We start from the raw sequence: 17978 nt of genomic DNA on the forward strand, positions 1-17978 counted from the left end.
AGTAATGAGAAAATATTCTAAAGTAATATTTTAAAAACTAAAAAATAAATAAAATACGTGATAACTTTTTTAATTTCACTTGTAAAATTTAAAAAACCACCATTTAACATATTAAATAATAATTTTTTTAGAAGAAAAAAACAAGACTAGGCATGGTCTCTCAAAGTCTCTAGTGGGATAACTTTTATGTTTTCTTTTTCTCCAAAAAGATTCTCCCAAGATTTACAGAGAAAGAAACTTAGTTAAAAGACAATCTTTTAACTATTTATAAATAATAAAAAAATTTCATGGTCCCACCTTCCATGTTCTATTTATTGTTTATTTTCATTTTTATTAAAAAAATTAGGTAAGTGGATACTTTAATTATCACCTAACATGCATTGATTAAAATTTATACCTACGGGTTATCTTTTTTGCTTAACAAAATTATATTTTATTATACTTAAATAATATTATTAGTAATAATAACATAATATTTCCATCCTCCATGTAATATATATATATATATTTTTTTTGAGGCTCGATGAAATATAAATATTTTATAAACAAAACTATTATTTTGTTGTTTCCAATTTATTAAGTGGATCTTTTATAATAAAAAATTAAAAAATATATAATATTATTTAAAACACATAAAAGAATAAATCGAGATAAATGATTATTTAAATATGAAAATTTTTATTTTTATTAATTTATATAATTTTAAAATTTTATATTTATGTTTTTCATGTTATATATTGAGATATTACTACGTGGCACATTATTAGTGTCACGTCAAACACAAATTATTGATGTTAGTGAAGAGATATCAATTTCGTTGATGGAATACAAGTTCAAATATTAACTAGCTAAAAAAAATAGGTACCAAATAGAGATGTTCATGAACCGGGTTGAGTCAAGTTCGTGCTAGGCTTAGGCATGAAATTAATATATTTTATGTTTGTCCAAGTCCACCCTGACTCTAAACACGAGCCTAAAATTTTGACCAAACTTACTTATATTTGTAAATAGTTAGCCCATTTTTCTAGTCCATGGATTGGATGGCTTGCCTGGCTCGACCCAACTTCGATAAAGATTTTTTTCTTTGGGCCTAATTTTTAAATATTTTTATTTTAAATTTAATTATAATATATATATTAATATTAAATGATATATTTTAATATTTTATAAATAATTATATAGGTTATTTGGTTGGACCAAGCTTGAGCCCAATCATTAAAAATTTTAAATTTAGACCTTTACTTGACCTGATTCATGGACATATTTAGTTTAAACTAAAAACATTCTCTCTCTTTTTTTTTCTTTTTCTTTTTTACAATTTTTCAAATATTAAATCTAATATACTAGTTCTAATCTTTATAAATGTCAACATTTTTTATTCTATTTCTAAAAATAGGTTCAAAACATGCATATTTTTATTATTGAAAACAAAATTTTATTCAAATTTATCAAACATGTTTTTCAATTTTCAAAAAATAAAATAATTTTTTGAAAATGAAAATAAAATGGAAAATATTTTTTTAAACCAAACAGAACCATAGTTTCGAAAATAATACACTTTTAAAAATTATTGTGACATTAATTTGAAATTTCAAGTGTTTAGTATTACTATAAAATTACGGTAAAAAAATTAAAATGTTCATTAATAATAGTTGTGGTAAAAACTAAAAACTAAATCATTAATTTTGATTAATTTTAAATACTTTAAGTGAAAACCAATAAGTCAAAAATCAAAATCACCTAAACATGTTCATGGCACCCTTAACAATGGGTAATTCAAAACTACAATTTCTCTTCTACCAAAGAACAAACTTCAATGCTCTTAAACATGACAAAGGTATACTGCAGAAGTAAATACAATATCAAACATGTTCATGCATTGTTACTATAAGTGACTAATTGACTAGGGATTACAAAACAATGGAAGCTTATAACTTCAATCAATGCAACACTCGCAACAGAGTATGCAAGGCCATGGCCAACATATGCTAGACCTCTTCTCCATTTTGTGGCTGGATGAACCCTTGTGCCATCCAAAACTTGATATAAGCACAATCCATGCATTAAATTGTAGGTGACAATTCAATGTAATAATGGCTTCTTTAATCATCTTTTCCTTGTATAAAGGATTGATTATAGAACTAAATCTCACTACCGACTCCTTCATTCATCATTCCATCAAAGCAAGCTTGCCGTTTCTGTCGATTTAACTAGAAACATAATTATTTGTTTTACCACAATCTCCATGCTTTTCGAAAATAAAGAACAAAAAGCAGACTCCAATTATGAGTGACTCGATAGTTCTATCATGGTAATAACTTATCCGATCCTCTTTTCCTTGCATAATGCATCGATTAAAGAATTGAAAGTCACTACATTAGGATGGACATCATTCATCATTCATCGAGCAAGCTTATTGCTTCTGTTCTGTCCATTTACCTTCATTTGTTTCACCCAAACTCAATGTCCCTCATAATTAAAGAGCAATAAACACAGTATTATTTCAAATGCGAAGGAAGGTGATCACCAAAAGAAAAATTAAACCATCATCAAATTCATTTCCATGGTGATGAGAAATGTGCTTCAATCTTATTCAATTGATTTTTACTACAATTTTTAAAGACCATGCAAACATTTTTGTGCTGTACAAATATTTGTATAAACACTCGTATCCAAATCCCAGTAACATTGGAGGTATCCCTTTCTCAGCAGAACCAGAATGATAATTTCAGCAATTCATAATGCTTAAATTATGAACCCAACATAACACAAGCACCAAATGACTAACAGAGCCTTCCTCTCATTGCCATTGTCCACTAAATACCCCGATGTCTTTTCAGAGACCACGTTCTTTTCAAGACAAAGATTAAATAGTCCCAAGAACTTCACCAGAAATCCTTGCAAGAACATGAACCCAATAGAAAATGGTGGAACCGTTGTCCGTCTCTCACAATAAGATGCCTGCCTGTAACCTTGGAAGTAAACTTCAAAAACGAGTGACAATCACCACAAGTTTGTAGGTTCTTTATGATCGTAAGAGTAGTTCCTGGCTCAGTACCGATAAGTCCCCAAGCGACAGCCAATCGTTCACTATGAACCTTCATAGACTCCTCTTTGTCTTCATTTTCCAAGTCATGAACTACCATATCTGTTTCAGCAACATATCCGGCTTCTTTAAGTTTTGTATTAAGCTCATTCAACTTTTCATAGATACTAGCAGACCGATGATGTGATCTATCTCCGGCCATAAAAACATGTACCGAGCCATTGATCTTGATCTGGCTCCAACCGGGTTCTTTAACCGATCCTTTATTCCTCATCATGCTTCTTGTTTTAGCTGCTTCCTTCCACTTACCAGCCGATGTATATATATTAGCCATCAAAACATAACTGCTGGTGTTTCCGGGATTTAAATCTAACAATTTCTTGGCTACATATTCACCGAGTTCGATATTACGATGTTTCCTACATGAACTAAGCAATGGAGCCCAAACTTGAGCTTGTACTTGCAGAGGCATCTCTTGGATGGTTTTCAAAGCCAAGTCAAAGTGACCAGCTCGTCCAAGGAGATCAACCAAGCAAGTATAATGCTCTATTCCGGGCTCTATTCTGTAATCGTCTTTCATGCTTTTGAAGTACTTCAATCCATCTTCTACCAACCCTGAATGACTGCAAGCCAAAAATATGCTTGTGAAAACAACATGATCTAGGCTGCAAGGTTTGGTTATCTGCATCCGGTGAAATAGTTTCAGAGCCTCGTTACCCATTCCGTGAATCGCGTAACCGTTTATCATGGAACTCCAAATAGCTAAGTCTTTATGTAACACTCCTGCAAATACTTTTTCTGCCTTGTCTATCCTCCCACATTTACAGTACATGTGAATCAATGAGGTCTGGACCTGCTGATTTGACGCCAACCCATTCAATTTCACATAATGTTCAATCTCGTTCCCGATGCTCAGTGACCCCAAATCAGCACAAGCAGAGAGTATGCTGGCAATGGTAGCTTCATTTGGTTTAAGATCGGTTCTTAATAAACTCTTGAATAAATCCAATGCTTCAGCAGGGTAACCATGCTGAGTATTAGCTGCAATCATCGATGTCCACAAGAAAATACATTTCTCGTCTACCATTTCGAAAACTCGTCGAGCCGACACAATGTCACCACATTTTGAATACATATTAAGAACTGAGTTACTTTACCATGAAATCCACTTTTTAGAACAAGGGAATGAACTGATGATGCCAATAACAAATTCCCAGATTTCACACAACCCAAAATGATCTTAACAAACGGCACCATATCTTGACTAACACACCCCATTTGTCTCATTCTATTAAAAAGATTGAATGCTTCCCCAACATTCCCAACACTTACATAGCCACCAATAATAGTAGTCCATGAAAGGATCGATCTTTCATCCATTGTATCAAAAATAGAACGAGCATCATCAATTAACCCAAATTTAACATACATATTCACAACCGAATTCGCTAAAGGTATCTCGCAATGTTGCAACCCAAGCTTGAACACACAACAGTGCATTGATAAGCCTCGTCGAAGATTAGTGCAAGCAGCTATAACACTAACAAAAGTGGAAGCATTCAGCTCAAAACCAATAACCCACATTTCTTTCAACAAACTCATTGCTTCCATCACACGGAAACAACGACAATAAGCAGAAATCATAGTGTTCCAACAAACAACATTTCTCATAACCATTTCGTCGAACACATTCCGTGCAGAGGCCAAGTCAGAGCATTTCGAGTACATATCGAGAAGAGATGTTTGTACGAAGATGTCTTGTTGAAAACCAAGCTGAAGCACGTGGGCATGGAGCTTTGTACCATCATGAAGAGAATTAAGGGAAGCGCAGGCTTTGAAGAGTAATGGGAAAGTAAAGCTATTGCCATGAACATGAGTGTCTCGTAACATTGAAGAGTAGATTTTGAGAGTGTCAGCGAAATCGCCATTGTTGGTTGAGTTTCTGATTTTCAAGTTGAACAGATAAAGTGGACGCTTCTTTCAAGTGATTGAATTCAAAGGAAAGTGTCGCATTTACAAGTTCCAAACATTTGGTGGTTATTAGCACAAGAAAAGAAAGTAATGCAATTGACCTTAAAAAATGGAAACAATAGAAATGTTGGTTTGCGGCAGAGGTGATGATCGGGGTGGTGCTTAATCAATATTAATATATTTCTCCAAACATAAGTTTAAAATTTTACTTTATTTTACAACTATTCATATTATTTAAATTTTTTTTAGAATTTATATTATATTATTTTAATATTTAATAAATTTATTAATTTTTTATTTATTGAAATTTTTTATATAGTTATCTTAACATTATTTTAATTTTTGTGGCTTTTCCTTTGGCAGCTGAGCAACAAAAACTTGCTCTTCTTGGTCACTGCCTTCTTCTGCCACTTGAGCTCCAGCTCTTGGCTGTTGAGTTTGGTTTTGTCTTAGCTTGCCTTTGTTTCTGCAAACTTTCTCAGCATGACTCATCTTTTTGCAGACTTTGCACTGCACATCAGGCCTAAACCAATAATTTTCTCCTAGATGACTGAGCCTTTTGCAGTGTGGGCAAGGTGGATATCTCCTCCTTGCTCCATCTCTTCTGGGCTTGTCAGACCAGGCCTTCTTCCCTTTGTAGCCAGAGAAGCTCGAGGCAGGTCTGCTCTTGGCTTAGAAGGCACCTTTTTCTTCATCCTTCTACCTGCTGGCCCTTCTTTGCTCTTGTGCATAAAGAGCATTGATCAACTCAGTCAAAGAGATGCTAGTTAGATCCAGGGATTTAAATAGCGGTCCGTTACTGAAATAGCGGCCGTTATATAGCGGTAACGGCACCGTCTGAAACCGTTACTGCCGAAACCCGCTATACCCGCAATACACAATAAGTAATGTAAAATTCACGACCGCGATACCCGCAGTGACCGCAATAGCGTCCGTTATGTCCGCGACCGCGACAAACGCGACGCGACCGAAAACGCGACCGCGACCGCAATTTAAATCCCTAGTTAGATCTCTCGAGTCTTCAAGGGAAGAAATCTTGGCTTCATATCTCTCAGGCAAAGTTGAGATAACCTTCTCTGCAATTCTTGCTTCTCTACAATATCATTTTCGATGTTCAAATTTGCGTTATTTTATTGAAAGTGTAATGTGTCTTACTAGTACACCGAATACTTATTTATTGTTCAAAATGAAACGAGTAACAAAGATAAAGGAAGAAAGGGATAAAGTAGCCTATAGTCCTTGAATTTGATAGGTTTTCAATTTGGTCTTTCCACTTTTTTAATCCACATTTGTCACAGATCTTGACAATTTTTCCTAATTTTATCCCTAAACTTTGAGATTGTGCCGCATCACCTAAAATTTAAGAATATATATATAATCTAAAAATAATATATATATTTACAAATCATACAAAAATTATAAGTTTTTAAAAAAAATTTAGGTGTTGGTACAGAACAATTTCAAAGTATCACATCATCATTCCTTAGCAAAATCTAAGTTCAGGTATTAAATTGAGAAAAGCTGTCAAATTCCAAAACAAAGTGGACCAAAAACAGTTAGGGACCATGGTGAAAAAAACTATCAAGTTTAAGTACTAAAAGTTACTTTACCCCAAGAAAAAATGAAAATGGAAGAGTTGAAAAAGAAATTAGCAAAAAAGGGAAAAAAATAAAAATAGTTTGTCTTTTATGTATATTTTAATATGTTTATTTATTAATTTTTTATTTATGCTACATTTTAATTAATTTTCATGTTATGTTATGTTATTAATTATTATTTTTAGTTTAAATAATATATTTAAAGAAACTAATCTATATGTACATTGGTAGTATGATTTAAGATTTAAACATAATTTATTTGGAAATGAGTGTTTTAATTTTTGAATTGATTTAAATTAATTAGTACCAAACATCTCAATAATTATCATAAATGTAATTTCATAATAATAAATTTTTTAATAAATAATATCTATTATTTAATAAATTTAAAAAAATTAAGTTTTTATTTAAAAAATTAGAAACCCGGGTGTAAGCGGGGACCTAGTGCGTCTATATGTAATCTGAACATGGGATAAACTGTAGATGTGCGGCCTCCATTTTATGACACGTTCTCTTTTGAGGACGTTAACTTCTCTATTATTTAAGTTAACTTCTAAATTTAGTTATAAAAAATATTAGCTTACTAACTATTTAATACAATTAAAATAAAAAATTCTATAATTAATTATTTTAATCCAAAATCTCGTATTTTGTAAATTTCAAAATCTCGTATTTTTAGATAAGTTTATAAAAGTTATCCCTTCTCAAGTATATATAATTTTTATTTGATATACGGTTAGATAGTCAACAACATCATGTTATATATTAAAAATAAATCATATTTATTTAAGTGATTTTAAAACAAGTATGTATCATATGATTTGCTATTTCTATATAAATTTTTAGGTATTTAATGCATTAAATACAGATTCATATATTAATAAAAAGGAACACAAATGTATATATAAATTGAAAAAAGAAAAAGAAAAGTACCTTGTCCAAACTTATGGCTGGTGGAACTGGAATTGAAGTGTCCATCTTCAACATTGGGTTTCCATGCCGATAAGAAAAACATTGTACATTTCTTGTAACCTATAATCAAACACTCTTCTTCCACCCCCATTATTTCTAGCAAACATTTATCCTGGACCACAAGAATATCTTTGTTGTGGATTAATGGAATTCGAGTAAAACCAGCCATTGAAAAGAGACGCTGCCATATTTCACTCAAAGTTGGGTGCCTCCTAATTACATTTGTACCTTCCCATGCATCTCTGCTCAACTCCCACTGATACTCATCATCAAAATAAATGGAACTATTGGAGTAATACTGAAAAGAATCCTCTAAACATCTCAAGAAATTGGAGTCATTATGATTACCATAAAAGTCTAGCATGATTACAGCCGTCGGATTTATCTCCCTCAATCTCACCAACTCTCTCTTCATTGCTTTTGCATCTATTAGCAACTTGTGAAGTTTGAATTTATAGTAAACCACCACCATTTCATCTTCTCTACTTCTTTTGAAATCTATTTCACATTCATCCACTTCTGCCAAACTATTGGCGTAAACCACTTTAAACTCATCCCCTAACTTTTTTTCAAGTTCCTTGGCTTCTTCTCTACTTCTTTTGAAATCTACATGTTTTTTCAGAAACGGTGGAAGTATGTAACTTACACGGGCAGATAGACGATCGCAGAGAGTGGGCAGTGTACGAAGAACTGAATCCTCAAAACAGTAATACGGGATGGAGAAATCAACGAGGTGCAATCGCCTCTTTCACATCACAGCATTCTTGATGACCTTTTGTATGACGCCATTAATATTGTAGCACTTATAATGATAACAAGTTGCAGGACCAACCGGGAAACTGAAGTGGGAAGAAGAGGGATGCAGTCCGTAGGCCCGGCGAACCAGAGCCTCCGCAAAGTATTTCACCACTCTGTTTTGATTTCCACAATACTTGGGTCTCTGATCAGCAGGAATCAAGATGTTGTGAAGGAGCACATCGGCTCTTTTCAGATCCCCATCTTCAATAGCTTTAGCGCTGTATAGTAACAATCCCAAGGCGATGTCAGAAAAGGAATAAGCCATGAAAAAAGCTGAGATTCAACACAGTTTGGATAAAGCTGAAGAGAAATATGGTTGAAAAGTAAGTGAATGTTTCAGTATTTTATTAATATCTATAATTTGCTTCCTACAAATTACCTGGCTGGAAATTAAGTAATATACTCTTTTTCCTTTCATTATTTTCAATTTTGAGAGAGAAAAACAAAGGTGTCATCACTCATCACTCATCACGCTGTTTCTGTTGGTCAACGTTGTTTTTAATGATTAATTTTGTATTGTCTTCTTAAAAAATGCAACTTATTTCACCATTTCATTCAATAATTATTTTTTAATACCAAAGAATCTCAGATTCACACTCCCGCACATGCATTCACTTAAATTACACTTCTACAAATACAATTGGTCTATTTGTAGACCAATCCCACAACCTAGAATTTTAAGTATTTTTATACTCATGTTCTTGAAAAAATACCACCGTATAATCTATAATCAAAGTTTTTTTTCATATATATTTCCTTTATTAATTTTTTGTAAAAAAAATTTTGAGTATTTACTTTTTTTATTAATCTTATTATAGGTTCTAATCATATCTTCTCTTTTTGATATAATATTTAAAACTACCCATAGTCCCTCCCCAACCCATAAATAAAAGGATAAAAGTTTCAACACACTCGAATCCATGTCCTCTTGCAATAGCAACAATGCTCATGCCAATTGAGCTAGGACTCAATCGACAAGTATTTACTTTTTTATAAAAAAGAAAAAATGAATATTGAATATAAGTTAAAAAGATTTATTTATTCATAAATGATAATTTGGATTATCAATCGTAGATTATTTTGACTCAAATTGTTACTTTATATAAATGATTTTTTAAAAATATCTCAACATAAAATTTATGCATAATAACTTATTATTTTATTTTCATTTAAGTAAAATGAATTAAAGGTGTTGGGTAAAATTGTTAAAACTATCTCATTACAAAGGAAATGTAAAATAACCTAAGGAACATGTGTTATTTAGATTATCCTTCATATTCTCATATCTTAACATTGTTGGTAATGCGACATTATTAACACAAAATAAAGTTTAGAATCTAAAGATGAAAATTCTATGCTAAAATATACTTAATTGAACTTGAATCTAAGTTGCTCAACTATATCTCGACTCGAGCTCGAGCTTAAAAATTATGCTCTATTAAAATTGAGCTTGAAAATTAACGCTCAATCAAACTCGAGTTGAGTATTAAGTTTCAAGTTTTAAATCGCACTTGAACTTACAACTATTTAAACTCAATTTGGCTTAATTACACTCTTAATCAAACCTTAAGGTTGAATTTTTCCACATTAGTTCTTAAATTGATATTTTAATGAGGTTTTTTTTATTTACATTTTTATTAAAAGTTTAGATAAAATTCATGCTTACACAAAAATTACAGATAAGGGAAATGAAAATTATGCTTACATAAAAATTACAGATAAGGGAAATGGTTAAAGATATTTCATATTTACCATAAATTCTCGTGAAGATAAATAATTATGAAGAAGGAAATCTCAATTTGGATTTTTTTGGGTTAATATAACATTTATTATGTGAGTTTGGTTTTAAGATTAAGTTTGGTATTTAAATTTTTTATTTCAATTTGGTACTTAAGTATAGTTTTAATGTTCAAATTGGTATCCAGTTTGGACAATGTCACGTGATCAATGAGTGTTTGACACATGTGCTTCATAAAAACACAGGAACTAATACAGATACCAAATTGAACGTTGAAGTCAAAGTTAGATATCAAATTGAGACAAAAAAAAAACCTTAAGTAGCGAATTCAAAAAATTCAAGTGCCAAAGTGAACATTGAAACCAAACTTAGATACCAAATTGGGATAAAAAAACTCAAATACCAAATTGAATATTAAAACCAAATAGATATACTAAATAATATACTAACCTTTATTTTTATGTCTAAAACATCCTTAATTTCTACCAAAATTAACGAATGTGGTCAAGGTTTTTAGATTTAAACAGGCAGTCCCATCCAGCTAGCTCAAAGTAAACTTATTTTGCCCTTTAATTTTATAAAAAAAATATTTTAATCATTTATTTAATTTTTTACTTTTTTTGTCTTTAAATTTATATTGTTTGTCAAATCATCTTAATATAGGTATATTATCGACCAATTTTCCCACATTTCAATATATTCTGAGTGGACGAGTGACCAATTCATATCCGACCGCTGTAAGTCGATTATATGCTTATCATCAAGCACCTCAGGTGCCACGGGAATCGGTTGTCCGAACCTGAATTGCCACAATACTTTATCCGTCTGGTGCATCTTGACGGTAGTGTAGCTGAGCAATGGAACCCTATCGTGCCAGATGTTCAAATTCTATAGGAATTCATCCAGAATTATTGTCCGAATTGCCGGATCCTCGTATGGTGTCCATTGAAACTATATGAACGTGATAAAAATATTAGTTATATACATAGTTCAAAATGAAATAAATACTTACATGCACTTCCAATGTTGGTCCAATAGAAGTCGTATCTTCAAGAGCGATAGGTATTCCCCCGTAACTCGACAAATAGATCCACCTATTTAAATAAAATTTTAGTATAAAATTTTATTTTAAATTTATTTAATAATTGTAAAATCTAATATAAATTTTACCTTGTTAAGACTGGGAATGTATACGGGTGGTCCATTCAAGGACATAAAAATGGAAAGCGAAACTGAGCCCATGATTGTAGCAGTGAGAGGCAACCTCCGATTTTGATTTTTTTTGGATGCGCCGCCTAACTCATCTCCCAGTACAATGTCGCCAACAAGATAGACGCCCAACTGAGTTCGCCAGCTGCTCTAAAATCGATGAGTTTCAGCAACCACCTCAGATGTACGAGGTTTCGTTACTCTTCCGGCATCAGATAACCTCCGAGGATTTGAAGGATGTACGCTCGAGCTTATCGTACTCTTTGTACTTTAGTCAAATTATCCCCTGGCACCGAAAATGTCTCTCGTAACTAGGCCATATCGATCCGACCTCCTTAAATGATACCTAGAATCGCACGCAAAAGATCGTAACATATAGCTCCCCAATCAGCAAATTGAGCAGACCCAATGAATATAGACCCATCCACCGGTAACCCCAACTATAACTACACATCGTCCAAAGTGATGGTACACTCCCCACATGGAAGATGGAATGTGTGTGTCTCGGGTGTCCGCCTCTCCACAAACACGCTGATGAGTTTCAGGTTCAACTTGCACCCCAGCCTATATTGGCCACATGCCAAAAACTCGTTTCCCTCAATTAATTTTCAATTAATGGTGATAGAGGACCAGGTAGATTAGGAATAAAACTTTGTAACACTCGATCTACTGGCTATTATAAAAAATATTAATTCAATTATAAAAATGAAATAAAAATATTAAAAAATAAAATTAATCCTTACCATTTTCATTTGGTCAATGGAGATATTTTTATCATCGAGATGAATTAATTGTTGCGCCATTGCTAACATGATCAAATTTCTTAGAAATTATAATAATAAAAAAGAATACTAAATTAGACAAAAAAATTATAAATTTAGAGAACTTTGAGAGCTTTTTTGAGAAATTTAGAGAGAAATTTGGAAGAATTATAAAATTGGCATGAAAAAATAAGTTGGGGGTTTATAATTTTTTTTCCTGCCTGTTGGGCCCAATCGTAAAATTTTTTAAATGGCCATTGGAGGTGACCATTGGGGGATTATACAGGGAAAAGCGCGTCCCCCTTAGCACTTTTTACTAAAGTGCGTCTACGTCAGCGCTTTTTACTAAAGCGCGTCCATGTTAGCATGCTTTGCCTGACATGAGGAAAAATGCATCCTTGCCAGCGTACTTTTCTGCGTTATTCCCTAAAACACATACACATCAGCGCGTTTTTGAGTTTTCAGTCCATACTCGTTATTTTTTTGTCCACCTAAAGCATAACCAGACTCAACATAAGTATTAGAATTTTGTGCTATACTATTTGTTGAATCAAAAGAGGCATGTGACATGGATGGATATGAAAAGAAACCAAACGAGGCAAACATCTGATTTGAAGTTGCACTGCTACTACACCAACCACCATAAGCATCCAAGTTCATTAGCTCTGAATAGTTAAAAGGACCTTGAAAAGCAAATTCCAGGTATTGCCACCAAATTGTGCGCCGACCTCCATTTGTGTTCTCGGAGGAACCCAATAACCATTCCCCTCTTCTCTAGAAGAAAAGGGGTACTCCATTTCACAAAAGAACCAAAACAACTTCCAACTAAAATCAACAAATGCTAGAGTTCTACGAAAAAAAATTCACTCAACTAAATAAACTATAATTGATGGTTGAAAGATTGTCTTTGCTTTCTTTTTATTTTATTTTATTTTTTTGGTATTTTTGAATTGAAATACATGAGTAATTAATTAAATAAAATGATTGCTTTTAGATAATTTTTAAATATATATGAAAATTATTAATTGTTGATCTTTCGTCTCTAATTATCTTTAATTTTTACTAGTAAGAGAGTAAAAATTGTAATTATTTTTGTGCAATCGATCCGCATTAGATTGATCATCACTCATGTTGCTCGTTCTTTCTTGTCATTATTTTAGTAACCACAATTAAAATAATTTTATTATTCACATACCATGGTCACAAAATATTTGTTCATTTGGAACTTATCATTTGCAAAAGAAAAAAAATACCAATAAGAAATAGTCTTGTTTTATAAAATCAAAGTGGAATTCCGTATCTCAGTTTAACATTTTTTTTAATGAGGTACATTTTTTTTTTGTTTCAATGTAGTACTTGTATATGACAAAATTTACACATTTTGGTACCTAAAAGTAACAATGTTTTTTTTAGTGTTTAATTCAGGTTTTAGAATTGATTTGATGAAAATATATAATTAGATAATAATATTAGCAGTACTTAACTGTCATCAAATCAACCCTAAAATTCAAATTAAATCGCATCGATCTTATTGTATTTCACAAAATTAAACGTAAAATTAAATAAATTCACAATTAACACTAAATTTATTTTATTAACAAAATCATGAAAAATTGAAACATGTAATAGTATTAGTATTTAACTTTCATCAAATCAACCCTAAAATTTAAATTAAACAGTAAAAAGTTAACATTATTACGTTTAAGTACCCAAATATATAAATTTTATCAAACATATGTACTAAAATTGAACTAATAAATAACACTGATACCACATTAAAAATAAGTCAAGTTCGAGTACCAAATGATTTATTAAGCTTGTAATATTTAATTAATCAAATCAAAAATAGTTTTACTTTTGGACATAGAAACTAAACATAGATCCCAAAGTGAAAATATCATACACCCATAAAAAAAGGTAATAAAAAAACAACCCAATAATTTCCATCAAATTTCAAAAGTTTGAATTCACGTCCTTACAACTTTGAGTTCCTAAACAATGCATCGATCTTCGTTTATTTTTTTAATATATTCTTCCACGGTATATATCAATAAAGATGCGACGACGAAAATAGACCATGTCTTCTTGTTTGAAAGGAAAGCAATCACCATGTGTAAGACAATCACTATATTTCATCACGAACACCGCACAATCAACCAAGCTTTACGTTGTAGTACAAAAGAAAAGAAAAATAAGATAACGAGTAAATAAAAGATAAAAAAAGGTACAGATTTTTTTTAGAGATGAATGCTTACTTTTTTTGCTCAGGAATATCATCACGCACTAAAAATGGCCATTCCTTTGCATCAACATAACCCAACTTTGGCAGTAGAAGAGTTGTAAACCATTGTAATATTATTTGTTTTTCGACATTATTAGACATTATTCGAGAAGATGCTCGTGGATCCAACCATGAAATCTTCTTCTCTTTGGTATCCACATAGAAAAGAACCCAATGTTCTGATAAACTCATTGGTAGAAACATCTACAATCACATATCAAAAAAAGAAAAAGAAAAATAGTTATTGTTAGTAACACTCGACGATTTAAATTACGATTGATTTTTCTTACTGTAATGTAAACAATTACACCCCAAGTATAAGCTAAAAAGAAAAAAAAAATCAAGAGCTTACTTTATGTACACCCCTTAGCTCATCAACTTTAAACCAAGCTAATACTTCTTGTTCTGTTCTGGTTCCTTCTATCAATTGAGTCTGATGATTGCAAAAATATGATACTTTATATATATATATATATATATCGAAATATCGATAGATTTTGGCAAGGTAAAATTCTTACAGCTATTTGTGAGCCAAATGAATAGTGATTGGTGTATATATTTGGAAATTTGTCAGATCTCTTCTTAAGCAATTCAAAATAAGTATTAACAACCTGTATCATAACAGTAAAAATAAATATCATCCATTTATTTGCAATCAGATTCATTTTATCAAAATATATATGATTATGAAAATGATATAAATATACAAGTTATCGAATTAATTTATCCTTGATCATTTTACACTCGACAATTACTTACCAAATCCTTAATATAGTACTCTTCTCGAGTTTCATCACCTTGGGGCACCATGAGTAGAGGTGCTAATATCTCACCCTGGATTTTAAAATATTTATCTCGTCCAATCATTTTTCTGTGAGATATAAACATCGTTATATAGCTAGATTATGATCATCACTTCATATTCTAATATTAACTTATCAAAACTAGCAACATACCCCTTCAACTCATTCTTTTGCCATTTATCTATCAGTTCATTCTCCTTTTTTGTAAACTCCGAGAGTAAATATGCCTTAATATCCTAAAACAACAATAGCCAAATAAAATCTTGATGTATGAATAAAACTAAAAGAATGTATGTATATTTACAACCAAATAAATGAAGTATGAACCTGTTCAAACCATGATCCTTGCTCCTTTAATGTTGTTTCAACATCAGACTCGGAAGATGAACTCTGAAGTTGGTCTGATTGATCATTGTCGGATGATGAATCACCACTCGAAACGTCCTCAACGTTTCTTCCATGATTAAGTTCTGTAACAAAAATCTTTGCTTAATAATTGAAGCCATTCCAATGTTGAAGAAAACAATTATTCAAGTAGTTGATTTAGTTGAAAATACCTGATGATGACTTTTCTTGGTGAATGTCCTGTAAAGAAATAGTTCCCATCTTTTCATTTCAAGTAAATAATAACATTTATTCTTTAAATAAAGAAAAAAAAAGAGTAAAAATCAACATTCAACCTCCTACCATTTTGTTGGAAGCTTTGGATTTGATTCCACTACTAGTTTCTCCATAACACCCATTTTTGCTACTGGTCTCTGTTTGCAGCTCTTTAAGATTCAGTCCAAGATGAGAAATAAAGAAAAAAAAAAAAGAAAACCCTTGTCAAGAAATTCAACTACAATTTAATAGAAAATTAAATAAACAACTTAACTAATGTACTTACTTCCTATTGAAATTTCTCCAACAGGTTCATCTGAAAACATTGCGACACCATTTAATTAAAATAAAATGTATTACCATATGGTATTTCAACAGTTTAATTAATTTTAAGTTAAATACTCATATTAAGATTGACATTCGAGTTTGAGTAACATAGTAGTTAATAATAATAAGTATAGATTAATTACCATTGTTGTTGGAATCTTTGGCAATATCTTCAGTACTAATACCTTTCTCACAGTTCGAAGGTTTGGATTTTTTTCTGACTCAAGTCTCCTCATCCAGCTTCCTTTTTCCTTTATCCTATGAAATGAAAATGCATTAAAGTAATTCAATTTTCAAGGTATATGAAAAAATTCAATGGAGACAGCTTCTAATCATAATTTATGTACAATGCCTACCGTAGTTTGTGTGGGTTCATGATTCTCTCCATCATCTGTGATAGCAAATCAACACTGTTAAGTGATAAGACAATGTAATACTAAAGAACAGAGTAGACCCTAAATAAAGTGTAGGAAAATATAATTGAAGGATCTAAACAAATTAAGAGTAAAGACTTACTTCCTTTTGGAGTTTCCAACCAGTTTTCACTGCATACCAAAGCTTCCATGCTCTCAGGATTCAAGATATTGTAGGCTGGATTATTGATCGTGGCCTTAAAATTTGAACACGGTGTGAAAATTGATACCGGAATCGCGAGGAAATCTCGAGCCATCTTTGCAAGTATTGGAAACTTTTGAGATTTATCACACCACCAACCAAGTATGTCAAAGGTTGCTCCATCCATGGGAAGTAAAGGTTCATCTAAGTAAAGCTCAAGCTCTGACTTCAATGAGGCCGCATTAAAGTTGCTTGCAGTTACAAATTTACCGAAGGAGTCCCAAATAGAATTATTTCCAGCCAATTGATATCATCCAGACTGAGCGGATGTAGTTTGATTTTGGTTTCATTGGCATATTCATTGTAGACATTCGTAAGAACTTCACGAAACGTGTTCAATTGCACCTTACTATCACGGCCATAAATCATATATATGAGAACTCCACAACTTTAAATTTAACCTTGGATCAAGAACAGATGCAACAGCTAATGCCGAATTGCATAATCTCCAATAGTGGTCGAATCTCCTCTTCATCAATGTAACAATGAAGGATTGCTTTTTTCCAACTAAAGAAATTTCTTGTATATGTCACAAAGCTGTGGAAGGTACAAGCTTACAGTAAGGGATTGAGTTCCTTTGATATCATCAAAGCATCTCAAACAACTCTGTAGAGCTGCTGCATTCTCCCATTCCTTCATTGATGGGCCTAGTTTAAAACTGCCATCAATTTGCTCCAGTTTACAAAGATTTCTCTTGATCTCAAAGCACTATCAAGTATGTCAAAGTCTGATTCCCGCTTGAAAGAAAGATCATCCATGATTTCCCACCTTGTAGCTTCACTTGATCTACAGCCTCATGGAATTTCAGCTTTCCATGTCTTGTTTCGGTGACATATTCAATGGACTTCTTTAACTTAAAAAGTAGGTCATCCATCTCACGAAACCCATCCTCAAGAAGTGTGAAACTGATGAACCAGCGAGCTGAAGAAAGGGAGACTAGATTACTGAGACAATTTTCTTTTATCTGTTGAACCACACTGTCATCCAAAAAAGAGTTACCCACAGTTATGGAAATTACTTTACTGCCTATATTCCACTCCGAAACTAAGCTCTGAATAATTCCACCAACAGCTTTTGTGTCATTGATATGCTCCAAAGTTCTCAAGCAAGAGTCTTCATCTTTAGTTCCCAACTATCATCAATAAAATGTGCTATCAAACAGCAATATGCAGTCTTTCCACTATTGTTCTTCCACAAACTTGCTGTTGTTACATTATGGGAGACACATTAATGGCAAACATACAAGTGGTGCATTTGCA

General features: G+C 32.0%; 1 protein-coding gene, 2 long non-coding RNA genes and 1 pseudogene across 3 annotated transcripts; all 4 read right to left on the minus strand.

Moving 5' to 3' along the window:
* Positions 1 to 2540: 2540 nt before the first annotated feature.
* Positions 2541 to 5509, minus strand: LOC107902793 (pentatricopeptide repeat-containing protein At4g21065-like; annotated as a pseudogene).
* Positions 5510 to 5559: 50 nt separating this feature from the next.
* LOC121214890 (DELLA protein 2-like) lies at positions 5560 to 8840 on the minus strand. Its single transcript, XM_041089388.1, has 4 exons — positions 8765 to 8840; positions 8420 to 8658; positions 7549 to 8332; positions 5560 to 5729 (listed from the first exon to the last, which is right to left on the minus strand). The coding sequence occupies exons 1-4, from the start codon at positions 8838 to 8840 to the stop codon at positions 5560 to 5562; spliced, it is 1269 nt and encodes a 422-aa protein (XP_040945322.1).
* Positions 8841 to 15156: 6316 nt separating this feature from the next.
* Positions 15157 to 15539, minus strand: LOC121214404 (uncharacterized). Its single transcript, XR_005910006.1, has 3 exons — positions 15505 to 15539; positions 15331 to 15413; positions 15157 to 15245 (listed from the first exon to the last, which is right to left on the minus strand). It is a non-coding gene; the product is annotated as an uncharacterized lncRNA (long non-coding RNA).
* Positions 15540 to 15577: 38 nt separating this feature from the next.
* On the minus strand, positions 15578 to 16349 carry LOC107917704 (uncharacterized). The gene is made up of 5 exons (XR_005910005.1): positions 16248 to 16349; positions 16064 to 16093; positions 15865 to 15947; positions 15735 to 15762; positions 15578 to 15647 (listed from the first exon to the last, which is right to left on the minus strand). It is a non-coding gene; the product is annotated as an uncharacterized lncRNA (long non-coding RNA).
* Between the last annotated feature and the right edge of the window lie 1629 nt (positions 16350 to 17978).

Source organism: Gossypium hirsutum, chromosome D02 (genome assembly GCF_007990345.1).
Source record: "Gossypium hirsutum isolate 1008001.06 chromosome D02, Gossypium_hirsutum_v2.1, whole genome shotgun sequence".
Lineage (NCBI taxonomy): Eukaryota > Viridiplantae > Streptophyta > Magnoliopsida > Malvales > Malvaceae > Gossypium > Gossypium hirsutum.

Bases quoted from the DNA above. Each gene is read 5' to 3' on its own strand.
- LOC121214890 (XM_041089388.1), bottom strand. From the start codon at position 8,840: ATGACACCTTTGTTTTTCTCTCTCAAAATTGAAAATAATGAAAGGAAA. The intron at 8,333-8,419 runs GTTGGTCCTGCA...GTGATGTGAAAG, and splicing joins CTTCCCACTTCAGTTTCCCG to AGGCGATTGCACCTCGTTGA. The intron at 5,730-7,548 runs GTACTTTTCTTT...AGAGCAAAGAAG, and splicing joins CAGCCATAAGTTTGGACAAG to GGCCAGCAGGTAGAAGGATG.